Source organism: Nerophis ophidion, linkage group LG10 (assembly GCF_033978795.1).
Source record: "Nerophis ophidion isolate RoL-2023_Sa linkage group LG10, RoL_Noph_v1.0, whole genome shotgun sequence".
Classification (NCBI taxonomy): domain Eukaryota; kingdom Metazoa; phylum Chordata; class Actinopteri; order Syngnathiformes; family Syngnathidae; genus Nerophis; species Nerophis ophidion.
In genome coordinates this window covers 24207883-24233441 of record NC_084620.1, presented here as the reverse complement: position 1 = coordinate 24233441, position 25559 = coordinate 24207883, and the positions used below count along the sequence as shown (strand labels likewise).

The 25559-nt window shown below is 43.2% G+C and overlaps 4 protein-coding genes across 6 annotated transcripts; 3 read left to right on the top strand and 1 right to left on the bottom strand.

Annotated features, from left to right (window-relative positions):
• Positions 1-37: 37 nt before the first annotated feature.
• Positions 38-8646, top strand: intu (inturned planar cell polarity protein). Of its 2 annotated transcripts, none has more exons than XM_061913046.1 (17): positions 38-1067; positions 1229-1689; positions 1756-1841; positions 1937-2131; positions 2190-2308; positions 2368-2457; positions 2518-2577; positions 2665-2848; positions 4895-4948; positions 5028-5090; positions 5171-5377; positions 5449-5535; positions 5597-5983; positions 6060-6130; positions 7970-8159; positions 8263-8405; positions 8476-8646. In XM_061913046.1, exons 1-17 carry the CDS (start codon positions 1006-1008, stop codon positions 8585-8587), a joined length of 2571 nt encoding a protein of 856 aa, XP_061769030.1. In that variant the 5' UTR covers positions 38-1005; the 3' UTR covers positions 8588-8646. The 2 variants fall into 2 exon arrangements, with proteins under 2 accessions (XP_061769030.1, XP_061769029.1); XM_061913045.1 differs by having other exon boundaries at positions 43-1067; positions 2518-2595.
• On the bottom strand, positions 8605-10444 carry ino80b (INO80 complex subunit B). The gene is made up of 5 exons (XM_061913054.1): positions 9892-10444; positions 9642-9798; positions 9458-9585; positions 9220-9392; positions 8605-9151 (listed from the first exon to the last, which is right to left on the bottom strand). The coding sequence occupies exons 1-5, from the start codon at positions 9929-9931 to the stop codon at positions 8654-8656; spliced, it is 996 nt and encodes a 331-aa protein (XP_061769038.1). The 5' UTR covers positions 9932-10444; the 3' UTR covers positions 8605-8653.
• Positions 10430-19012, top strand: aadat (aminoadipate aminotransferase). Of its 2 annotated transcripts, none has more exons than XM_061913052.1 (14): positions 10430-10588; positions 10841-10961; positions 11034-11202; positions 11264-11396; positions 11463-11537; positions 11609-11818; positions 11890-11955; positions 17660-17742; positions 17817-17913; positions 17976-18037; positions 18107-18171; positions 18263-18369; positions 18441-18542; positions 18605-19012. In XM_061913052.1, exons 2-14 carry the CDS (start codon positions 10895-10897, stop codon positions 18644-18646), a joined length of 1278 nt encoding a protein of 425 aa, XP_061769036.1. In that variant the 5' UTR covers positions 10430-10588; positions 10841-10894; the 3' UTR covers positions 18647-19012. The 2 variants fall into 2 exon arrangements, with proteins under 2 accessions (XP_061769036.1, XP_061769037.1); XM_061913053.1 differs by having other exon boundaries at positions 10458-10678.
• Positions 19013-19281: 269 nt separating this feature from the next.
• On the top strand, positions 19282-24958 carry mfap3l (microfibril associated protein 3 like). Its single transcript, XM_061913043.1, has 3 exons — positions 19282-19434; positions 20327-20708; positions 23802-24958. The coding sequence occupies exons 2-3, from the start codon at positions 20462-20464 to the stop codon at positions 24671-24673; spliced, it is 1119 nt and encodes a 372-aa protein (XP_061769027.1). The 5' UTR covers positions 19282-19434; positions 20327-20461; the 3' UTR covers positions 24674-24958.
• The last annotated feature ends 601 nt before the right edge of the window (positions 24959-25559 follow it).

Here is a 25559-nt window from a genome sequence, read left to right as displayed (position 1 = left end):
TATCTGATTATGTTTGTGGCTTAGGAACTTTGCCAGGTACGATCGAGATAAACGCGACCAGATTGAACCATATTATTATAGACAGTTTTATATTTTATAATAAATGTTTTTTACGGGTAAGAACTGTTGGACGGGAAAAATTTAAACGTTATTGGTGTTGCAGTTTGCACATTTGGCCACACGAGGACGTCAAGCACGGTGGAAGAAAATATGACAAGTTCTGTCAACTTAATTGTGATATACTCCTTTCATATGTAAAGTAGAATGTGTTCATTACGTTCGAATCAAATTGAAAATTTATTGCAATGCTAGCAAATGTTTCTATTTGGAATATAACACACTTTTGCGTGTGTTTTCTAATATTCATTTATATACATTTCACTAGTGATGACAAAGAAACACAAAAACACAACGAAAACTTCCCACATTCTAAAAAAGCATTATAAAACACTTTCATTCAGACATAGAATTAAACAGTAATTTTTTTAAGGGGCTTTAAATTGTTTTTGTTTCATTCTATTCGAAGTCTCATCACTTCCGTATAGGTGCTGTATTCACTTGAAGTGATAGATCGAACCAAAAAAAGCAGTATCGTCCAACCATACGTCTTCCTTCATATTTACATATTTCATGATCGATTGATCGATTGAAACTTGTATTCGTAGATTGCACAGTTCAGTACATATTCCGCACAATTAACCACTAAATGGTAACACCCAAATATTATTTTCCACTTGTTCATGATACAAGTCACGCCTTAAAGAAAGTTTTCTATCTGTCTTTAGCGTTCGGTGCAGTGAAATGTTATGTTGTTTGTGTGGTGAATGATTTGTCTCCCAAGCCTGCTTGCTTGCTCGCTCGAGCGTTGTCAGGGGCGACACAACAAGATCCACCAATGAAAAGAGCCGACGTGCGTCACGTGACTTCAGGGAGCCTTATCCAACATGGCGGCGGCACATCATCTCTTGTGTTGCTGAAATTTTGATTTAACGGCGCGTTGGTAACATGGCGTGCGTGAAAGTCGATCCCAGAGAGCGCGAAGACGACTCGCCGAGTGGACTGAGCGAGTAAGACATGTTTTAAACGTGTGTTTATTAAAGGCCGTATTTGTGGTCAGGTAGTCCTGCTTGCTGGCGCACTAATGGCAATTGATGATGACGTCAAAATGTAATAATTGTGTGTAATATTTGACATGTGAGGTCACTGTGTGCCAACTTGTTTGTGTCAGTGACCTGAGACCTGAATGGCTTGACAACGTTCAGAAAAACGGCGAGCTCTTCTACTTGGAGCTGAGCGAGGGAGAAGCCTCTGCCATCGCAGCGCAACATGTGCCCACTCATCACCTACACTTCCATGAAAAGGGGCAGGAGCTCATCAAGAAACAGGGATGCAGCCAGCGGTCGAAGAAGGAGTTCCACCGCCAATGGGGTGGGACGGATGCTTCCACCTCATCGCCGCTCCCTGCGTCCGTCTTTAAACGTCGGCGGGGGAGCGGCAACCTGCAGCTTAAGGAAGTGTGCGTATACATCAACCCCAAATGTCTCGGAAGGTCGTCCTCACCTTTGTTGGAGGCCTTGTTGGGCATCGTGCATCGGCCATCTTGGATCGGCGCTCACAGACCGGAAAGACTGACCGTTGAGGGCCTCGTTCCCAAAAGCCCGGCGAGCAAATGCGGCCAAGTCCTCATTGGTGAGCTTGAAACACAGAGTGACTGTTGCCACAGCAACCACCAAACATGTTACTTCTGCTACTTAGGCGACGTGCTGCTCGCAGTGGATGCCTTGGACGTCAACGCCGAGAACATCGAAAAAGTTCTGTCGAGCATCCTGGGACCGACTCAGGTAGGAACGACAACACTGTGATCACAGCACATCCTAGCAATCTGATTGGACATCATCAAGTCACATGACGATGAAGAAGACATTTCCTCCTCAAGGTGAAGCTAACCTTAGAGACGTTGGGCGGCGACAGCGGGCCGGGTCTTAGGGCGAAGGTTTCGGCGCCCATCAGCCCACTGGTGCGTCTCCTTTGGGGGCAGGACACAGCTGAACTACAGATGTCAATCAGTCACATCCCACATGTGGTCATGTACCTGTCGCTTAAAATGGACGCCGCCTCACCACAGGAAGAAGTCAGTCTGCAGAAACATGTCTCGAATGTTCCCATTTAATTGGCCATGATGTGAACAGGAGGACATCTTGTACCGATACCCGGTATCAGAGGCGTTTGGTCGGCTAAAAGCAGCCAGAGGAATCTTCCTGACTCTATGTGACATGTTGGACAACGTCACAGGCAGCAGCATCGTCAGGTAAGAGAACTTCCAGATTTGCACAACAGATTGTATTCAAACTCTTTGTGCCGTTTCAGTTCCACACTGCTACTGGAAAAATGCTTGGTCCACGTTGGCTACTGGAAGGAAGGCCCCGCCCTGCTGATCATCGGGCTTCCTGCTGAGAGGTACACCAGTCTTTCTTCCTGTTTGTTTTGAAGATAAGGCTCACTTTTGTCATCTTCCAGTGTTCCTTTGCTGTGCCTGCGCTCGCTGGTTGGAGACGTGGTGCGAACATTAAAAGTCATGTACGGATCCTTGGACAGGTGTGTCACACAATCAAGGCAGCAGGTGATTGACTTGTTTTACTTTTGATTCATGTGTGTCCCCCACAGCGCCTTTTGCAGGGCGGAGCACACGCCACAGCTCGACCAGTTCTTCTGCATCTTCTTCCAGCGGCTCATCCAGCCGTGCCGCTTTACAGATGCTCTCTTAGATCCGCCCCCGGACGTTTCTAGGAGCGTCTTCCTTGACAGATTGCCCGCCGTCCGATGGCTAACGCTTCCGCCAGAAATTAAAGTAAGCGATCTCTAACGCCTGATCTACCACCCCCCTTTGGCTTCTTTTGGTATCACACTGCTGCCAAAGAAGTGAACCAGTGTCCACTTACTGCCGACCTAATGTTCACAGAGTGCTTTGCAAGTGTCCACCTAGTGCCAACTAAGGGATTTAAAAATATCTAAATACCACGTTCTATACAAAGGTCCTGCAGTCCTGGGTTCAATCCCAGGCTCGGGCTCTTTCTGTGTGGAGTTTGCATGTTCTCCCCGTGAATGCGTGGGTTCCCTCCGGGTACTCCGGCTTCCTCCCACCTCCAAAGACATGCACCTGGGGATAGGCTGATTGGCAACACTAAATTGGCCCTAGTGTGTGAATGTGAGTGTGAATGTTGTCTGTCTATCTGTGTTGGCCCTGCGATGAGGTGGCGACTTGTCCAGGGTGTACCCTGCCTTCCGCCCAATTGTAGCTGAGATGGGCGCCAGCGCCCCCCGCGACCCAAAAGGGAATAAGCGGTAGAAAATGGATGGATGGATTAACAGCGTGTGCAAAAAATAGAGTAGGGTGTTTTATGAGTGGGCGTGTTGCCTGTAATCTAATAACTCTGTGTGTGCAATTGACAAGTGGTGCAGACCGCCTCGTTTAAATTAGGATTTTGTGTGCCTATGGGGCTTTTACTACAAGACAATAATTTCCTGCACATTCATGTTACGCTCCTACCTGTGTGCGATGTCTTAATCTGGTGGCACACTTCTACTGTATAATCCGTAAAACATTTTCTGTAACATATGCACACTGACACTTAAATCTGTGCGAGAGGCTCTGGATCTCATCACCAGCGCATTTGTACATCTGAAATGACTAAAACGCAAGAAAATGTGCACAATGCACAGTTTCCCATTAGAGATATGCTATTTAAAAATATTTCCTAAATACAAACAACAAACGACATTAAAAAAACATCGGCGGACACAAACGCACTAAATTCATTCTTTTTAATCAGCCCTAGCAGCAATAGAATTATAAAATTATGTTGCTGAATAGACTTTAATATATATTTTTTTTTTCTGACCATCCAAGATGTTGAGACACACTTGTAGGACGGAGGATTCTTGTCTTTGCAGCGCAAGCACCTATACTGTGGAGTTTGCACGTCCTTCTGACACGTTAAATCAAATCGCAAAACAGTGCTCACAAAACGATGATGAGTGTTGATAGATCACATTGCGCGTGCTAAAAAATTATATTTGCATTTTGATGATCAGCATATTATTTTGCATATCAATGAAAACAGAGACACAAAATGGATTGTACGGCAAAGGCCTTAATCATACTGCAGGTCAATGCCGATTATTTTGCTCAGATCCAACCTGTAAGAGATTTTTTCATGTCTGTGTGAACAGTGCAATTCCAAATTTTTCATATGTGACCCAGGCTTCTTTCATATGTGGATATAAATCGGATATACAGTATATGGGATGCATCCTCAATCTAAACGCTGCCGCACTCAGGTCGCATTCATCCAACCAAAACATCTTAAAAAAAACGATAAGCCTCATAATTATTCCCCTAAATAAAATGAATAAAATATATTATATTAAATAAAATTGTTGACAACGGAGCAGAAAACTGCGGAAAACAATTAGTTTAAGGAATTTACATGAAAGTTTTACCACTTCTATCTCCAACTTCTCACCCACAGACGTGCTCTTTAAACAGACATTGAAGCAAAATATTCCATGAATCTGCCAGAGCCAAAATATTGGTCTTCTTCCTTCTCAATCTTCTACGCGCAATAATTCCATTCAGAAACTGTTGAGTTTGATTTCACAAAATCTTTGAAATTGCCACAAATGAGCCAGAACTAAGAACATATCGAGTAGAAGCAATGTAAACACTGCAGTGCGTGCGACGTCATGTTCGCATGCGGGTAAGATTGCATTCACATTAGAAATCACACTTTTATTTGTAATGTGAACGGCCACTAACAAGATCGGACTTGACAAAAAACAATGCGCTCTTGTTAAGAGTATTTTTGAATGTATCGTTTGATTCTTTGCTCTGTAGATGGAGGTGGACTTTCATCTCACCGACTTTGAGGCCTCTGATTTTGGAGAACTGGTGAGCTGACGAGCACCCATGGGCGGCCATAATTCTTGCATTGACTTTCTGTTGCGGTCTTTATTTTCACCATTATCAGTCAGAGGACTTCTTTGGCCTGAGGCGTTTCTACGAGATTCTGGGCTCTTGTCTCTACTACAAGGTTTTTTCATGTCTCAAAATAAGATCGTTTTCCTAATTGATGAGTTCCGATATCAGAACGTTTGTGGTTGTTTCTGCCAGTCTTACCTGATCGCCAACCATCTGGCTAAAGAGGACCTGCTGGACGTGTGTCTGTATACAGAGCACCACTGCCTGCTTCCGCTGGCGTCCAAGCCGCGAGTGGGCCAGCTGATCATTTGGAGGGAGGTGTTCCCTCAGCAGAGAAGCAACGCTTCATCTGAAGTCACGCGGCACCAAGGACGCCGCTTTCTCCTCATCGTAGGCCTGGTGAGAAGATGCACTATGGTCTTTTGTTCTCCTGAGGGATGCTTGTGACTTTGTGTGTGTGTCCTGCTCAGAGGAGTTTGATACAGTGTGTCCTTCTGGAGACAGGCTGCATGTCGTCTTCTGGACCTTCAGGGCCCGACAGTGTTTACGTGGCTCAGGTGAAGCAATGAGCTCATTTTGTTCATGTAACAGAAGCCTAACCACGCCGCCCGCTCTCAGGTCAAAGCCGCACTGATGCAGCTGGAGACCTTGGAGGATGCCATGGAAGAATGTCTGAACACTCCCGCCGCTCCTTGCCTATCCTGTGCCGACTCGTTCCTGCCTGCCGCCACCACCCGCATCCGCCTGACTGCCTCTTCACCGGTTCTTGGAAAGCTGGCAGCCAGTGTTAAGAATGCTTCGCCAGCATCCCGAAGCAGTAACCTGTTTGGAGAGAGAGCTCGGAGGTCCAGCCCCCAGAGGAGCACATCGGACTGTGGGGCTGAAGGACATGCAGACCATGGGGCTGCATCTCTGACAGCTCATGGTCTTAGTCCAGGCTCAGTCAGGACCCTGGCTGGAGGGCGGGACTTGCCGGGTACTGATGGGAGTGGAAGCCTTTTCAAGGTAACTTGACCATTAAGGTATGAGTGTGAGACATTCCTGCATCCATGTTCTTTGCTAATGAATCTTTTCCTGTCAGGTGCAGAGGACAATTTCCCTGAGGAAGACCGTAAATGCAAAGGACACGCAGGAGACGTACAACACCACCAAGTTTGTCTTTCTTCACGTTTCCTTACCTCATGTTGGACATTGTCGCATCCTGAGTAAGGGTGTGCACAATTTTTTGACTTCCAATAAGACACCGATATTACCATGACAAATCCAAAAATTCCAAGTATCACAAATTATACAGCTGTTTTAAATTACACATTTGACCAGCAAAGAGGTGTCTTGTGCCAAAGCATTAATGAAGCTTCTGGAACCAATTGGCTCAAGTGGTTCAAAGCCTCATGAGGCTTCATCTGACCATCACAAGCAACGACATTTCATTAAATTACGCTAAAGACATAGAAACGTTTGTTACTGGATACTTTCTATTATGCTTTTGCCTTGCAGACTTCGTATGTGTAAGTAATATGCTATACTATATTTATGATACTTGTTTATATTTACAAATGTGCTTTTTTAGACTACAATATTGTTCAATTAGGGCATGTATTACGCACAAGGTGTTGTGTAGCTGCTTGCCCAGTACCATGTTTATTATGTGTAAATTAATTGACTAAAATGCAAAAAAAGACCAACCATGTGTGCTTATTGGAGGACAAACAGTGCATCTGGAAAGAATACACAGCGCTTCAATTTTTGTACATTGTATAATGTTATAGTGTTACAGCCTTATGCCAAAAGGAAATACATTTATTTTTGTTCTTTAAAATTCTACTCTATAATGAAAATGTGAAAACTTTTTTAAATCTATTTTATTATTTGAAATAAAGAAATACAAAAGTATTCACATATTTAGCTCAATACTTATTTGATGCAGAAGTTACAGCCACAAGTATTTTTGAATACGATGCCATACACTTGGCACACCTGTCTTTGGGCACGTTCACTCATTCCTCTTTACACAACCTCCCAAGCTCCATCAGATTGAATGTGAAGTATTGGTTTTCCTCCAGGATGTCTCTGTGCACCGCAACATTAATCTTTCCGTCTATCCTGACTAGTCTTCCAGTTCTTGCCGATTGAAGACATCCCCACAGCATGATTCTGCCACCACCAATGTTCACTGTAAGGATGGTATTGCCTTGTGACGAGCGATGCCTGGTTTCCTCCGAACATGATGCCTGGCATTCACACTAAAGAGTTCAATCTTTGTCTCATCAGACCAGAACATTTTGTTTCTTATGGTCTGAATCTGAGAATCTTTCAGGTTTTTACTAAGAAATGGCTTCTGTCTGGCCACTATACCATACAGGCCTGATTGGTGGGTTTCTGCAAAGATGGTTGTCCTTCTGTAAGGTTCTTATCTCGCCACAGAGCAATGTTGTTGCTCTGACAAAGTGACCATCAGGTTCTTGGTCACCTCCCTGACCAGACTGAGGTCGAATGCAGCAATGTAGAGAGACATCCTGGATGAAAACCAAGGACTTCCCATCCAATTTAATGGAGCTTGAGAGGTGATGTAAAGAGAAATGGGCGACACTGCCCAAAGATAAATGTGCCATGGTTGTGGCATCATATTCAAAAATACTCGAGGCTGTAAATGCTATCAAAGATGCATCAACAAAGTATTGAGCATAGACTGTGAATGTGAATGTATGATTTAAGTTTTTATATTTTGAATACATTTGCAAAAAAATAAATACATTGTAATGATGGTGTATTATGTGTACAATTTTAAGGAAAGAAATAAGGCTATAAAATAACAAAATCTGGTAAAAGCGCTGTAAATACTTTGCGGATGCACTTTAACTGGCTGTCCGGCTTTGCACAAGTAAACACGCTTCAGGACTGCTAGTATCGGACTATTTAGATGCAAGCTGAAATCAGTGTCGGATTGGGACACCCCATAATTTAGATAATTTTGTATCCACTGTATGACAGACTGAGCTCTGGCGCCAACAATACCTTGTTCCATTACGTCCTCATGGAAACGGTCCAGGGAATCTTCATTACCCCCACACACACAGAGGAGGCTCAGCTTGGCGGATCCGTTCACCCTCAGCTCATCCACAACTTTCACCACTGCTGCCTGTCCATTCGGGCGCTGTTCCAACAGAACAACCCAGTGCAGGTCAGCGCAGCCAACTAAAATGATCCTTCCCAAACACGCATACCTTTTTAAAGCTATTTTTTTTAATTATTTTTACAAGCATCTCATCCTGTTTTTCTTTCAGAATCGCTGCACAGCAGACGGACCTCAAAGCGCCAGCTGGGGTTTCGGACAAATCCAAGAACACGGAGTCCTGTTCCAGTGCAAACCCCCAAATTGGACAGACCAGAGGAAAGTCGCACCCACCCTTAATTACTGGGTCATAGGGTATGTGCACCTTGGCTACTGTACATCCCTCTGCAGCACAACAGCCTTTTTAAACCATTTTGTCTTTCAGGCGGTTTCTGCTGGAGCCTATACCTCAGGAGTTCTACGTATGTTTCCACGACTCTGTCCCAGAGGTTCCTGTGGAGATGGCCTTCAAACTTTGTTTCGGTTTGTCCACGTGACAACAACAACAACAACAGCATTTGACATGTTATTTATTAATAAACGTGTCCTTTTTACAGTCATGACTATTGTTGATTAATGATTAGTTCTGCAGGTGCACAAAAAGTTTGAAGGTGGCGCTGCATGTTCTTCTTGTAGCACTGCAGACTGCACAGTGGGACACCCGTCTTGGAGCAGCTGTACTTCTTCAGCTCGCAGCAGCCACTGACCCCGCAGTTTACAGAGGCTGCAGGTGGCGAAAGGGTTGCAGCAGCTTCTGGAGTGGGAACGCCCACAGGGAAGGAGATGGTGACCCCCTGGGCGGAGTCACTATAGCGGACGGTGGGACACTGACTCTGCCTGGACTTCCTGTCTCTCATACTTTTGATCTTGGCCTTGCTGGTCTTGGTCAGTCTCTCAATGGTCTGGTTCTTGTTCTCTTCCGCTTTCTTGGCCGCTTGCAAGCGTCTCTTCCGAGCGCGCTCCTCCCGCTTTTGCATCATCTCAGCAGTCAGCTCCTTCTCCTTGTAGCCCATGGGCAACTCCAGGAGGGGCTGGATCTGCTGCTTGTGGAGTAGCGCTTTCTAAACACACAAAGCGTCGGTCAGAAAGTGTGGAAGTCAAAACTCATCTCATGTCATTACTTCCTCACCTGCCTGGTGGTGAGCAGCGACTCATCCACCTCCTTCTTCAGTTCGCCGTTGTCATCAAGCTCGCCCTTCTCCAAAGCGTCCAGCCATCTCTCCTCCTCGTCCGCGGGACATCTCAGCATTGTGTGTGAGTCCATGTCTGGCAGAGGAGAGGCAGCCATGTTGCTGTCCTCATCTGGCAGGCAAAGATGCTTAAATTATTCACATGAACGCATCAGAAAATATGCAATTTTTCCCCACCGAGCCAGGCCCGATACTGCTCCAGAGGCACAGAGGGCTCATCGTCATCGTCTTCATTATCATTGTCCACAATGGTCAGAGGTGAGGGAGGACAAGCCACACCAGGGTGCACTGTGAAGGTGGGGACACTGCAGACAAAAGCAGCAGTCAACATATGTTCATGTGAACATTGGATGTGTCCCACCTTTTGGTTCCCAGCGTCTGTCCTCCCAGCTTGATTTTGAGGCGCAGTTGCGGCGGCGGGCGAGGTACCAAGACTGGCTCAGGGTGCTTCCTTTTGTGCTTCTTGTGTTTTTTGTGTTTGTGTTTGTGAACAGCATGCAGTCCAACGCTGCCATCACCTGCACGTCACCAAACAATGACATTACACACTCTCGCAAGTCAGCAAATCAAAATGTTTGAAAAAAATTTACAATCATATAACTGATGCTCACCTGGAAATCTGGAATGAACTATTTCTTTCCTCTTCCCCATTTTCTTAACTCAAAATGTCCAAAAAAACAACCTTTTTTTTTTACAGTAAACACAAACTCCTTAAATGGATCATATTTTACTACATTCTCAATACGTTTTAAAATAACCGCAACCAATACGTTGCTGCTTAATTAAGCGATTATTTAATCATAATATGGTAAAGTAACAATTATAGGCAACTATAATTGAATACAAGCAGGAAGATGATGTCGACAAGGGTTGCACCAAATTCAACACTTAAATTCATTCACGTAAACAAAACTTAGCGTTCAATTACCAGAAGGCTATGCAGTTGCCCTAATTCATGCAAAACATCTAAAATCACACGAATTAGTAATACAAGTAATAAATACAACCCACGTTCGAACGGGGATTGTTGTTCGGATGTATGTGACCGAGTTTAACATTTAAGAAGGTGAGTTGGAAAAAAACAAGGCAGGCTAAGTCTCACAGCACGGAAGTGACGTCACTTAACTGTTTCCGCTCGATTCAAAGCCTAACGGCGTATTACCATACTGCCCTCTAGTGGCCGCAGGCCTTAAACATACTCGGGTTTAAATTTCCTTCCATTTTGTTTGGCTTGAAAAAGTGAAGACGTGTTGCCTGACGGCAGGACGTGAAATAAACGTCCGAACGGGAGGAAGATGGCTTTTTAAGGTGTGTTTGTGGTAACCTAGTCTTGTAAATTCGATAACGCAAAGCAGTGCGTTTGAGCGTTAAGAAGCTGCCAGTACTGAGCAGCACAAGGTCAGCTGGTAGGATCTTTCCTCCTGTCTCCTGTATCAGAATGGTTTCTCTGTCTCTGTAAATAACACATGTATTATAAGTAAAGTATTCTGGTTGAAATATAAGGAACTATTGCTGCAGTATAAGCGTTTAACTAAATTTTTTCTTTTTTTTTAAAAAAAGATCAACAAGTGAAAAGTTACAGACTGCAAGAGGAAAAGTGTGCTTACAGAAAATATGAACTATGCTAGATTTTTGACGGCGGTCAGCGCAGCCAGGAAGCCGTCACCCATCAGGATGCTGAGTGAGTGACTGCTAAATCCACCAAACCGAGTTGACGTCATGTTGGCTTAATGTTACCGTTTTGTGCACGAAGCTGAGCTGCAACAGCGTTCGCCTCCATCACTGATCTCGCTGGCCGGGGGAGCGCCCAACGCTGACACGTTCCCCTTTGAATCGGCGACCATCCAGGTGAAAAACGGCCAAACGGTCTCCTTCGACAAGGTGGCTATGAAAAGGGCGCTGCAGTACTCTGCCTCCAGCGGGTAAGGTCTATGTGAAAGGCCCCAAAAGGTTCTAAAATCTAACAGTGAACCTTTCATGTAGGATCCCAGAGTTGCTGACGTGGATGAAGAACCTGCAGAAGAACCTCCACAACCCACCGACGGTTGCCTACAGTCCAGAGAATGGACAGATGGATGTGTGTGTGACCACAGGGAGCCAAGAAGGACTCTGTAAGGTTTGTCCCGCCCCTTTGTTCTTATTTCCTGTTTGTCTGGGCATCATTCAGCCTCCATGGTTGCAGGTGTTTGAAATGCTAGTCAGCCCTGGAGACAACGTCCTGCTGGACTCACCCACTTACCCAGGAACACTGGCAGCGGTAATCGCGCATCCCCTGGAAATGGTCTCCAAACTCCTAAAACCTTCTGACGTCCCTTCTGTCTCCTGCAGCTGCAGCCGCTGGGCTGCAACATCATCAACGTTGGCAGCGATCAGCATGGAATGATACCAGCATCGCTGAAGGAGGTCTTATCTCGCTGGGACCTGTCAGATGTTCACAAACCTGGCAGCGGCGCTCCCAAGATTCTCTACACCATTCCCAACGGAGGGAACCCCACCGGCGCCTCCCTGACGGCTCAGAGAAAGAAGGAAATCTATGAGGTATACAAAAGATTAAACGCCTTCATAGTCTTCCAAGGAGATTAATGCTTGATTGCTGTGGTGTTGCACAGCTGGCAAGGAAGTACGACATGCTCATCATCGAGGACGACCCCTACTACTTTCTGCAGTTTAACAAGGTAATCCGTCTTTTTGTTGCTCTCAAGCTGTCTCTCAAATCCAACACTTCTGTCAGTACACTTCAATAAGTATACTGTGTAACTCCCTCCACATAGCACTGACACAATGGCTTCCTTTGACTGATTTATTGAAGGCTTCCTTTCCCTTCAATTCACCGTGAAAACTGTTAATAAAATAAAGCACGTTACAAACGTAAAAATAACATGCACAGCATGTGGCTCAAACATTTACCGAAGTAAAAAACAAACAGAAATGACAAATACCTCGTTGGCCTGCATGCTTCTTTTAGGAGGAAATTGTGATCTTCTGGCTGTCAAAGCCCAAACGCTGAAAGTCCTTATGACACTTTTTAGTCCTTGTAACCATCAGTCGCTCTCTTTATCCCTTCTCATTGCATCAAACAGATGTTCCTCATACCCGGAAGTAGCTTCCTTATATCCGTTCACAGACCAATCGAGACACTTCAAAACAAACAGATGCCCGAAAACCCAACAAAAAGTTATGAAATTACATTTTTAACCATGGTAACTTAAATAAAGCTTTGTTATGAACTTTTATACATTTTGATTTAAATTCCCTTTTATGAACTTAACTTATTCTGTTTTTAGAGAAATAAAACAAATTATAATAATTACTAGTAGCAACAGTTACATACTGTGTAAATGCATGGTGTACTTAGCTCCTGAGTGAAACAGCATTTTTCAAACTGATATAAAAAATGTCCACTGCAGAGGACACTGCTTCTCATAAAGTAAAAGTTGAAGGACTTTAAACTGAAGATTAGTGTTCTACACGGGATGTTTACATTGACATTCAACTGTAAGTTGTTTTTTTTTTATACATTTGCTTGAAACAGTGGATGTTCCTGCTCAATGATTGGCACTTAAAAATACATGTTTTTAGTAATTAATATGATTTAAAACTTTAGAGCATTATATCTGTGTTCCATTACAGTAAGTGTGTATATCTCTAACATTCCTGCCACTTCATTTTACACACTATGGCATTTTTAAAGTCTTCTTTGTGGGACATACACCGCAATATCGTACAGTGGCTTTTAATACCGTAATAATATCGTTCCATGAGATTTTGATACTGTTGCATCTCTATTACGCATTGGTTAATTTCACAACAAAAAAATGTATCAAGTCATGTAGAAATGTTTATTTGTTACCATCAGAAATCATTAATCAATTAATAACATGATAATAACAGTACGAAGTAATAAATATAAACAAAAAGTATTTATAATGAATCATTGTATTATTAATAAACTAATTAACTCAAGTGTTATTGTCATCAACTGTCATCCATGCCTATTCATTTTTAATCATCTATTTTGTTCTGCATTATTATAACTGGGATGCACATAACTATATCCCACGGTATAGTGCAGTTATTGTACAATTGGGAAATCTGTTAATCGTTGCATCCCTGTTTGAATGTGATAAGTTACTAGCACTGTCCACTCACCAATTTGGCTGTTTAAGTGCTGCATCCACTGACAGTAGGTACTGACAGTGGACTGCATTTTTCCGTACTCCTCACTTATGCACTCAAAACACTTAAAGGGGTGATTTTATGATTTTTTTTCTACATTTAAAACACTTCCTTTTGGTTTACATCAGTTGTCCCCAACCTTTTTGTAACTGCTGACCGGGGATGGGGAATTATGGGCAACTTACAGTTGAATGTCTTTAATAAACGTGGGGCTGACAGTTGAATGTCTTTAATAAACGTGGGAGCCCTGAGCTTGTTTCTCTGCAACGAGACGGTCCTAACTGGGGGTAATGGAAGACAAAGACATCCCAAGTGTGTTGCTTATGTCCAGTCTGCACCGTTGTTTTGTTTTGGTGGCTGTCAAAGTAGAAACCCCGCTTCACACAGATAGGATGCCGGAAATGGGAACAGGATTTTCAGTGCTGTGGTGGGCGATCTCGGGGTACTCTGCCATGGCTTTAATCCAGAACATTGTTGTCTCAAACACTTTTAGGCTGCCGTCATTTGCGATCTCCAGCAGTTGATCTTTTTCTTGCACAGACATGCTGGATTCACCTGATTTGTCAACAAATGGGTCGCAGATCCATTCCTTGGCTTTTCGTTTGTCCTTTGTTGTTGGGAAGTAGCGCTCGAATTCTTTTAAAATCACAGACAGGTGATCGTGCATCAGCTTGGTGAATGAAGGTGCAGGCTCAGTCTCACACAAAATCCCCGCTAATGTTTGAGAGCTGTTCACCACAAATTATGCAGAGCGGGCTTGGTGCGTGGGAATCACCTGTTGCGATAAATCCATATTTCAAGTATGGCTCCTGGTATTGTCTATTAAAAGCTTTCTTTTTGTTGGAAGTCGTAGGCTGTTCTTCTCTCTCTTCCCTGTGCCTTTTCCCCTTCACAAAGAAACTTTCCAAAGACGTCTGTTTTTTACTCCTTTTGCTAGCAGGGTTGAATTTTTGCGCTCAAGTGACCAAGATATAACCGAGAGAATCAAGTCATTTTTCAAAATAAAAAAGACTTTTGAAAACAAAAGATCATTCGGGCTCGGATAATAAATAAAACGGAAATAACTAATTATTTCTTGTGCGGCCCGGTACCAATCAATCCACAGACTGGTACCGGGCTGCGGCCCGCGGTTTGGGGACCACTGGTTTACATGACATGATATGGTGTTTTTTTGGTCTAAATTTCGCAGATATCATTTTACCCTGACCGTCTCTTCAGGATGGACCATTAATTCATTCATTCATCCATATATTTTCTACCGCCTGTCCCTTTATCTAAAACATCTTAGTAAGTTGATAGCATTGCCGCAGTGAGAGCAGAGCTGGGCAAATATTTTGACTCAGAGGCCACATTGAGACGAAAAATGTGTCTGGTAGGCCAATGTGTATGTGTGCATAAATTACATACACACATTAAGCTGTAAAAATCTGCTGTGCAGTATGTATGTTTAGATCCCTTTTTTTCAGGAACACATATACCAAAAGTCACAATGTCCGATAGAATTCTAAAAAAGTTATGACAGACCACCTGAAAAAACGGAATGGAATTTTACGTTTGTTTAATGAATGGAACACCCATAATGTACATTAAAATAAAGAAAGTGGGATTTACAATATTAACTATGAACAATAAAAAAAAACTGCCAATTATCAACATATGAACATCGCTCCTCTTTTACTTCTCAGACTAGCTGCTCTATAGACATCTTTTACAATCAAGCAAAACACAACACATTTGTAACAAACAGCCAAATACGATTGCAAAGGGAAATAAACACAATTATTATGATATATTATCACTTTAATGCAGAACTTTGTTGTAGAAATCTGCTTCCCGCATCTGTTTCTGACACATGCGTTTGGGGCTGACTGCTCTAAAAAAAAAGAAACCCTGCCCTCTCTGCTTTGTTCTAGTCTGAGCTGCTGTAACGTAGATTACCATAATAACTTGTATAACACCAAAAAGTGCAGATTTTGACCATTAAAATACTTTCTATAGTTAAAGACTTATGGTCATTTAAAAACAGCACTGCACATCATAATGGCGTCTACAGTTTCTATGTTAAAGGTCTAAAAAAATTATGTAGAACGTGCGATGGGCCAGAATGAAAATCGTAATGGGCCGTATTTTGCCCAGGTCTGACTTAGAGGTTCCCCCCAGCGGTGACTGGTAGATTATCAAACTCAGCTGGCAGCGTGGTGGATTGAGAGGTGGACTGGAAAAGCTGCAAAAACTCAAAGGCCGAAGATAATTGCAATAATTATTAAAATTGTCCCGCTGTGCAAGCCAGTCTGCCCCACAACAAGAGAAGAACGAAAAAGAAGGAACTTACAAACCCCGTTTCCATATGAGTTGGAAAATTGTGTTAGATACAATGATTTGCAAATTATTTTCAACCCATATTCAGTTGAATATGCTACAAAGACAACGTATGTGATGTTCAAACTGATAAACATGTTTTTGTTTTCAAATAATCATTAACTTTAAAATTTGATGCCAGCAACACGTGACAAAGAAGTTGGGATAGGTGGCAATAAACACTGATAAAGTTGAGGAATGCTCAACAAACACTTATTTGGAACATCCCACGGGTGTGTAGGCTAATTGGGAACAGGAGGGTGCCATTATTGGGTATAAAAGCAGCTTTCATGAAATGCTAAGTAATTCACAAACAAGGATGGGGCAAGGTAAACCACTTTGTAAGCAAATTGTCGAACAGTTTTAGAACAACATTTCTCAACGAGCTATTGCATGGAATTTAGGGATTTTACCATCTACGGTCCGTAAAATAATCAAAAGTTTCAAAGAATCTGGAGAAACCACTGCACGTAAGCAATTAATCTACGGACCTGTGATCCCTCAGGTGATATTGCATCAAAAACCGACACCACATGGGCTCAGGAACACTTCATAAAACCACTGTCAGTAACTACAATTGGTCGCTACATCTGTAAGTGCAAGGTAAAGCTCTACTATGCAAAGCAAAACCCATTTATCAAAAACACCCAGAAACACAGCGGGCTTCGCTGGGCCCGAGCTCATCTATGATGGACTGATGCAAAGTGTAAAAGTGTTCTGTGGTCTGAGTCCACATTTCAAATTATATGTGGAAACTATGGACGTGGTAACCTCCGGAAAAAAGAGGAAAAGAACCATCCGGATTGTTATAGGCCCAAAGTTCGAAAGCCAGCATCCGTGATGGTATGGGGGTGTATTAGTGCACAAGGCATGGGTAACTTACACATCAGTGAAGGCACCATTAATGCTGAATGGTCCATACACGTTTTGGAGCAACATATGTTGTCATCCAAGCAACGTTATCATGGACGCCCCTGTTTATTTCAGCAAGAGAATGCCAAGCCACGTGTTACAACAGCGTGGCATTGTAGTAAAAGAGTGTGGGTACTTTCCTAGCCCGCCTGCAGTCTAGACCTGTCTCCCATCGAAAATGTGTGGCGCATTATGAAGCGTAAAATACGACAGCAGAGACCCCGGACTGTTGAACGACCGAAGCTCTACATAAAACAAGAATGGATAAGAATTCCACTTTCAAAGCTTCAACAATTAGTTTCCTCAGTTCCCAAACATTTATTGAGTGTTGTAAAAAGAAAAGGTGATGTAACGTTATCATGGACGCCCCTTTCGTGCCCTTTCCCAACTACTTTGGCACGTGTTGCAGCCATGAAGTTCTAAGTTATTTATTATTGTCAAAAGAACATAAAGTTTATGAGTTTGAACATCAAATATATTGTCTTTGTAGTGCATTCAATTGAATATGGGTTGAAAAGGATTTGCAAATCATTGTATTCCGTTTATATTTACATCTAACACAATTTCCCAACTCATATGGAAACGGGGTTTGTATTTACTGCGATGGTGGACTTACACAAAGATTTTCAGGTAAATCTCTACCATGTGGAGATATTCCGTGACAGCAGACTTTGGGAAAATATCAGAACTGGGGGACAAATTGAAAACGGCTTGTTTGGAAGACGTATGAAGGAAAGCAAGATTGTTCTATAAATATCCCTGCCATCCCTCTATGGTTTGATTTCAAATTTGTGGCCGTTATGCAGATCCCAAATACACAAAAACAGGTGTCAACAGGTAAGAAAAGTTGGTTTAAGTGTACGTACAGGAGTGCGTCAGTTGAAACACAGCATCAATCTTTCACCTGGTGACATTTGATGATTAATATTGCAGCCATGGGCACCAACTTTCCTTTCCATGGATGTAGACGGGCGTATCATCAGAACGGACTCCTTCTCGAAGATCCTGTCGTCAGGGTGAGCCCCCTGATTAAATCCCATCTGCCCGCATTTATTTCAACTCCTCGTGTGTGCGGTCATTCTTGGCCCAGCTTAAGGATCGGTTTTGTAACGGGTCCCAAACCTCTGCTGGAGCGGGTGGTGCTCCACATTCAGGCGTCCACCATGCACACGAGCACCTTCACACAGGTGAGCCAGTCAGCGTCCGCCTCGCCCAGCCTGCTCTCACGTCACATTGTGGACCTTTTTAGCTGATGGTGTCACAGTTGTTACACAGCTGGGGCCAAGAGGGCTTCCTTCGCCACATAGAGGGGTAAGTCACCTCAATGGTTCCTCTCCTCAAAGAACGTCCATTTTGTTGTGAGAGTTCCTTCCGTCACAGGGTCATCGACTTCTACGGAGAGCAACGTGATGTTATGATTAGCTGTGCCCACAAGTGGCTGGCAGGTATTGTTCCTCTGTCAGTGTTGTAAATGAATAAAATGTCTTCATTGTGGTTCGCTGTGGTCACTGAGATTAGAAATTTCATCGTGCACAGATACGGCTGAGTGGCACGCCCCCTCAGCTGGAATGTTCTTGTGGATCAAGCTCAAGGGAATCCAAGACACCCGGCAGCTCATCATGGAGAAGGCCCTGGAGAAGGAGGTGTGTGTGGAGCAACATTTCCAATGATGCAAAGCAACAGCACTCAGCTTGACCTGTTTTCCCTCGTGAAGGTGCTGCTCGTTCCAGGAAGTGTGTTCATGATCGACAGCAGTGAACCATGTCCTTATGTCAGAGCGGCCTTTTCGCTGTCCACTCCCCAACAGATTGATGAAGTATGCAAACACACAGATTGCACAAAATGCAACACTGAATCACTTCATTCATTTTCCAACAGGCTTTCAGACGCCTCGCCAGTCTCATCAGAGAGGTTTCCTGAGCCTGCTGCCTTCTCCATTTTACGTGAAGATTTGATGGTGTTCAATGTAACATTCATAAAAGTTAATGCCAACGGTGGGAGTCAAACTCTGTTTTTTGATCATAAAAGCAATGCAATGGATGCATTTAAAGTCAAATAATAATTAGCTGAAAATCTTGTTGAGATGCCTGCTTTATTTTATGTTTATGTTGCTCTTTTGTACAACAGAGGTGTGCGTACTGTCTCTTTAAGAGAAAATAGACTGCATCTGCAGTAGCTCTAGTGCTGACAGGTATTCAGACCGTCTTCTTATAGTATCGCATTGCTGGTTTTAAAACATATGTGGAAAGCGCATGCACAAGAAATAAAGCTCAATTGAATAACTTATTGTTTGCATCAGTCCTGTGGAAGCTTTTTTTGCTGCTTTTAGTTTCCTCATTGTTAATGGAGAAGGATGCAAAGAATAGGAAATAGACATGATGTGAAAAGAAATGCAATGAATATGAAAATAAAAAGATTACCTACAATAATTCAAAACATTTCAGCAGCTCCTCTCAGTGATATGTACATATATATATATATATATATATATATATATATATATATATATATATGTATATTAATATATATATATATATGTGTGTGTGTGTGTAAGTTGTTAGCATTGCAGCATTAACAGGCTCCCCCTAGCGGTCACTGGCAGCATATCACAGCCGGCAGCGCGGTGGATGGAGTAGTGGACTGGAAAAACTGCGACGACGAGGATAATAGCAATAATTATTAAAATTGTCCCGCTGACGAGTGCTGATGTGAGTATGAAATAAAATAAGGCGAAAAAAACGAACTTTTTACCTTACTAACGTCGACGACGAGGTGGTTAAGGATTTACGTTTTTTATTTGCATTCTCCGACATTCTTGTTTAGCCAAACATGTAACATTTATCGTCGAATTGTATCCACAAAATGTATCAGGTAGTTGTTGTAAATGTCCAATTTTCTGTCTGCTCGCCAATAGTTTGTAGCGGTTTAATCCCCGGAGGGTCCCGTGACTGAATACCCACCTTCCAGTTAATAGCCGTAGCCCGCTGCCTTCTGTAACCATTGTATTTCTTGTGAAGATCAAATAGTCCCACTAATATTTGCAGAATCTTTAGTTCCAGCATTTTCTTCCGACTAGTCGCACTGCATGACATTTTTATGGTCATCCCCAACGATGTCAACCAGGAATAAAACGCAGCCCATTTCCTGTAAAATAAGGATCCGATGTTTGCTGTAATATGATCCGATGTTTGTTTTAAAATGATCCAATGTTTATTTGAATATTATCCAATATTGTAGTGAGAACCAAAATGTATCATAATGTGATCCAATATTCATGTTTAATTAAGTAACATTGTTAGCTGAAAACATGAACAATGGGTCAGCTGCGTCGAATAATAGGTGTTATTTTTTATACACAACCAACTAGATAAATAGCAATACATTATACATGCACAAAAACACAAAATCTGAATTGATGTAATTGTGATATAAATCTAACATAACGGTTGATATTTGTTCCAACTAGGTTCCCAAAGCATACATTGGAATATTGAAAAGTGGTCGCATTTCAGTGACGTCACTTGGGCCGTGTCAGTTGCCACAGTAACCAGTTTGTATGCGGGGTTGTAGCGTCCTGTTGACTTTTTTTCTCTTTTCCAGTGAGATGTGTCCCCGCGCTCAGCCGCCAACAGTCTTCCTGCCAATTGTGCCGAGATAGCCAGTCAGCGAGGGCGGCTCGGGAGGAATGACCTGCGTTATTTGCCTTGGGTGACACGCTCACAAATCTGAAAAATTATGCACGCCGCCAGAATGGACTTGGTGCTTCTAGTGTCTTTTCTTGCCTTTCACGCCGCCACCGCCTCATCGGGGGATGGAAGCGGCACCGACAATGGCTCTGTCCCGACCGTTCTCACCGCCGCAAGCCAGCTGATCGCCCGTGAAGGAAGCTGCATTCTCATTGATTGCAACGTCACTGGCGAGCCGTTCCCCAGCGTGAGGTGGTTTAACTCTCACGGTCGTCACGTGGATGCCGACACCAGTGGTAAGACACACTCACAGGTTTCTTGTTCTTCTCTCTGGAAGTGCTTACCATTGTAGGAATCAGGTATGCAGCCTTTTGCAGTCTCGTTCAGACTTGCCTAAATCTGCCTCAAAGATCAGAGTTAGTACTTGTATGAGCCCATTCGTGACGGCACAACTACTCTGGTTTGATTCCAACACGTTCACACTGATACGTCACGTGACGACTTGCTTACCTAAACTTGTCCCTTCACTTTTCACTCTGCTGTATTACTGCAATTTCTTCTGACTAGACCGTGATGTAAGTCAAGTTTTTAATGTGAGTCATATCTTTCACGTCAAAGGGGAACTGCACTTTTTTTTTGCATGTCGTTAAAGGCCTACTGAAATTTGATTTTCTTATTTAAGCGGGAATAGCAGGTCCATTCTATGTGTCATACTTGATAATTTCGCGATATTGCCATATTTTTGCTGAAAGGATTTAGTAGAGAACATCCACAATTAAGTTTGCAACTTTTGGTGCTGATAAAAAAGCCTCGCCTTTACCGGAAGTCGCAGACGATGACGTCACAAGGATGAGAGCGCCTCACGTCCTCACATTGTTTTTAATGATACCCTCCAGCAGCAAGAGCTATTCGGACTGCGAAAACTACAATTTCCCCATTAATTTGAGCGAGGATGAAAGATTCGTGGGTGATGATATTGATATCGAAGGACTACAAAAAATAAAAAAATAAAAATGGAGTAAAAAAAAAAAAGGCAATTGCATTGGGACGGATTCAGATGTTTTTAGACACATTTACTAGGATAATTCTGGGAAATCCCTTATCTTTCTATTGTGTTGCTAGTGTTTTAGTGAAATTAAATAGTACCTGATACCCGGAGGGGTGTGTCCACGGGTGTCTTGAGGCCAGTGTCTGAGGGAAGTCGACGACAGATACAAGGACGGCGCAAACTCCACAGATCTCCGGTAAGAGACGACTTTTTAACACAATTTTCTCACTGAAACCTGCCGGTTGACAAGTGGTCGGGATCCATGTTCGCTTCACCGCTCTGATCCATAGTAAAGCTTCACCTCCGGGAATTTCAAAAAAAGAATCACCGTGTGTTTGTGTGGCTGAAGGCTAAAGCTTCCCAACTCCATCTTTCTACTTTGACTTCTCCATTATTAATTGAACAAATTGCAAAAGATTCAGCAACACAGATGTCCAGAATACTGTTTAATTGCGCGATGAAAAGAGACGACTTTTAGCCGCAAATAGTGCTGCGCTAATATTTTCTGACAGTCCGTGACTTCACGCGCACGCGTCATCATTCCGCAACGTTTTCAACAAGAAACTCCGTGGTCGATAGTAGTGGGTTTCAGTAGGCCTTTAACAATCATTTTGAAAGACATGATGACGGATGAATTTTTTTTTTAATGCATTCTAACTCGTAAATGTATGTTCGCTTATAGCACAGTCAATGGGGGGTCCTCTATTGCGCCCATAAAACCCAACAAAAACATTTTAAAAAGAGCTAAAAATACTCCATTTATATTTCGAGACTTGACTATTAACCAAGTATTAGTGATATTGTTATTATAAGCGCTGACTCAAACAAACTACAGCTGTGATCACAAGCTTGCATGCCAATGTTGACATGATCAACTGATCAGCTGTTTCCTTGCTCGTCCAACTTTGTTCTAGATCAGTGGTTCTTAACCTGGGTTCGATCGAACCCTAGGGGTTCGGTCAGTCGGCCTCAGGGGTTCGACAGAGCCTTCGTCCAAACCTGACTAAATAACAAGTTCAATGTTTCATTATTATAATCAAATGACAGCAATAATTTCCATTAGATTATTTTCTAATATAAGTGTTTTGGCCCACTTACAATGACATAAAAAAACAAACATTGTTTTTCATGAGCTCTGTAAAAGGTGGGGTTGGAAATAATTTGTACTCCTTTCAGATATCGCATTTAGGTCCCACTAAAACATCCACATGTTGCACAATGAGATGTAAACATGGGATCATGTTTACATTCCTGTAACTTTCTGTTTGTAAAATATATCTTTATTAGTATTTCTTTGATATAGTAACATCATTAAAATAGGAAAAAACATTTTATTTTTCATTAAATAAGGGTTTGGTGAAAGCGCATATGAAACTGGCGGGGTTCGGTACCTTCAACAAGGTTAAGAACCACTGTTCTAGATCATAAATAATGCCTCTTACCTGAGTAGTTGAAGAATGAGGACGTATTTTGACAAGTTGGTACACTTTGACAGCCAATATAGACCCGGTAATGGCGAGAACGACACAAAAAGACGCTTGGTTCCACCTCCCTTTTCCTCGCAGTTAAAGGCACACTGCCACCAACCATGGAAGTTAAAAGTAAGGCACTTTTACTTCAGAACAGGCTAAACGTTTGTGTAGTGACTTAAAGCAACCAACAACAGAATATTTTCCGTCATTGGGTTTCATTGTGGACATGTTGTGGTACGTCCGGTCCTCCAAAAATGGCTGACAGGTTTGGGTAAATTTGAGTAATACGCTGACATCACAGGTAAGAAAATGTCACAAGTCAAAGTGCATTCCAAACGGACCGTATGAAGGAAGCAAAAAGATTGTTTTATAAATATTTCTGAAATGCCTCAGTGATTAGATTTTACATTTTTGGGACTTATGCAATTTCAAAATACACATAAGCAGGTACCAATAGGTAAGATAAGTTGGTTTTGCATGAAAGGGCCCCTTTAAGTTTATATTACATTTATGGCAGTTCTGCTGTTGTGTTATGTTATGTCATTTTTCCCCTCTGCTGCGATGCTATTGTGCGCGTGAAGGGAATCTGGCCGTGCCAAAGGAGCTGAAGTGTGCTGTGCCTGTGCATGAGTCAATGTGCTTGTGCATGTGTCAATGTGCTCTCATTCATCAAAGATGCGAGGTGTTAAGTGTGCCAAACACCGTTCGATTGGGTCTGTGTGAATTCAACTTTCGTACTATAGCACTAGTCCTCTCTTTTGAGAGAACTGCCTTTCCCTCCGAATTCAACATCATCAAAATAAATAAAATCTTCACACAATGGAGCCAGAAAACTCCACTGGCAGTAACCTAGCTGTTTTTTTCTGCAGGCGGGAAGTGGTGGCTACTGGAGAACGGCGTCCTCAACATCACCAGCATCGAATTTGCGGACCGTGGAAAGTACACATGTGTGGCATCCAACTTGCACGGTACCTCCAACTGCACGGTGACGCTGCGCGTGGTCTTCACTAACGGGGACATGGGCGTGTACTACATGGTGGTGTGCCTGGTGACCTTCACCATCATCATGGCGCTCAATGTGACGCGCCTCTGCATGATGAGCAGCCACCTCAAGAAGACGGAGAAAGCCATCAATGAGTTTTTCCGCACGGAGGGCGCAGAGAAGCTGCAGAAGGCCTTTGAGATTGCCAAGCGCATCCCCATCATCACTTCCACCAAAACCTTGGAGCTGGCCAAGGTGACGCAGTTCAAGACCATGGAGTTGGCGCGCTACATCGAGGAGCTGGCACGCAGCATCCCGCTCCCACCACTCATCATGAACTGCCGCACCTTCATGGAGGAGATCCTGGAAGTGGTGGGCGTGGAGGAGATGAGGCACACCTTTCTCAGACAAGCGCCAGAGGGACGTCGAGAGACAGTGAATGGGATGGCCGCCATTGGTGCTAGGGATGTGTTCACCGTCCTGCAGGAGAGGGAGGAGGAGCGCGGGCACCAGCTGGAGCGCAGTGAATCCCCCGCCGGCGACTCCGACAATTCGTCTGTTCAGGAGCAGCCACAGCACATCGCTATTCAAGTGTCGGTGCACCCGCAGCTCGCCGCCGCAAGTTGCTGTGCCGTCGACGCCGACTCCACCCCTTCCACGCCACCGCCAGATTCTATACAAGAAGAGGAAATAGAAACAAGTCAGAGCGAGGAGCCGGTGCCCCCGCCCTGCCAGATTATCTACGAGAGTCACGTGTGAGCAGGAAAAGAACAATCGAAGCTCAACAGGCTGTTACAGCAACCAATCAATCATGCGTCCTGGCACGCTTGAATGTATCTTGTCATCAGCAAAAAATGTTTTGCTTTCGCTGGGATTTTTCACCCTTTATGTTTCCCTTCACCTTTAACAAGTCTAGCTTCTTTTTTTCTTCTTCTTTCTTGTTCCATTCCCATTCTGTCTGCATGTGAACCATCTTTGCTCTCTTCCTAATGCCATTTGTAGCGAGTGACTAAAAGACAAATAAAACTCAAGTCTTTCATTTCACATATATAAAGTTTTCTGCATCAATAATGCAAACCAAAATCTAAAATGGCAATTATTGGCCTACTATTAAGAGGTGCCCCACACCCCCAAAAATGTTTTTATTTGTATTTTATTTTCTTTACAGGTTCAACAGACGTCAATTACCGTATTTCCTTGAATTGCCGCAGGGCATATAGTATGCGCCTGCCTTGAATTACTGCCGGGTCAAACTCGCTTCCCAAAATAATTAGTGCATGCTTAGTATTACCGCCTGGTCAAACTCGTGACGTCACGAGTGACACTTCCCTTGTCATCATTTTCAACATGGAGGAGGCTGATTTCAATACCGGTAAATTGAAATTGCATAATGGGAAGAAGAAAAAAGAGCTATTCAGTGGGATTTGAGGTCCAAGCTTACATCACACTCAAATTTTTACTGCATACCTTAGGTAAGTGCGGAGTGAGAAGAGGTTTTAAAACAATTAGCGCATGCCTTTGGTAAGCGCAAGAGTGAGAAGAGGTTTTAAAACAATTAGCGCATGCCTTTGGTAAGCGCAAGAGTGAGAAGAGGTTTTAATTTAATTAGCGCCCCGGCGGCAATTCAAGGAAATACGGTACTTTA

Coding starts and splice junctions, on each gene's coding strand:
- intu (XM_061913045.1), top strand. CDS start 1,006: ATGGCGTGCGTGAAAGTCGATCCCAGAGAGCGCGAAGACGACTCGCCG. Junction 1,690..1,755: donor ATGCGGCCAAGTCCTCATTG/GTGAGCTTGAAA, acceptor TCTGCTACTTAG/GCGACGTGCTGCTCGCAGTG. Junction 8,406..8,475: donor CTTAATTACTGGGTCATAGG/GTATGTGCACCT, acceptor TTTGTCTTTCAG/GCGGTTTCTGCTGGAGCCTA.
- ino80b (XM_061913054.1), bottom strand. CDS start 9,931: ATGGGGAAGAGGAAAGAAATAGTTCATTCCAGATTTCCAG. Junction 9,393..9,457: donor GCAGTATCGGGCCTGGCTCG/GTGGGGAAAAAT, acceptor TTTGCCTGCCAG/ATGAGGACAGCAACATGGCT. Junction 9,152..9,219: donor CGCTGCTCACCACCAGGCAG/GTGAGGAAGTAA, acceptor TTGTGTGTTTAG/AAAGCGCTACTCCACAAGCA.
- aadat (XM_061913052.1), top strand. CDS start 10,895: ATGAACTATGCTAGATTTTTGACGGCGGTCAGCGCAGCCAGGAAGCCG. Junction 11,203..11,263: donor CAGTACTCTGCCTCCAGCGG/GTAAGGTCTATG, acceptor CCTTTCATGTAG/GATCCCAGAGTTGCTGACGT. Junction 11,819..11,889: donor GAAAGAAGGAAATCTATGAG/GTATACAAAAGA, acceptor GGTGTTGCACAG/CTGGCAAGGAAGTACGACAT.
- mfap3l (XM_061913043.1), top strand. CDS start 20,462: ATGCACGCCGCCAGAATGGACTTGGTGCTTCTAGTGTCTTTTCTTGCC. Junction 20,709..23,801: donor CGTGGATGCCGACACCAGTG/GTAAGACACACT, acceptor TTTTTTCTGCAG/GCGGGAAGTGGTGGCTACTG.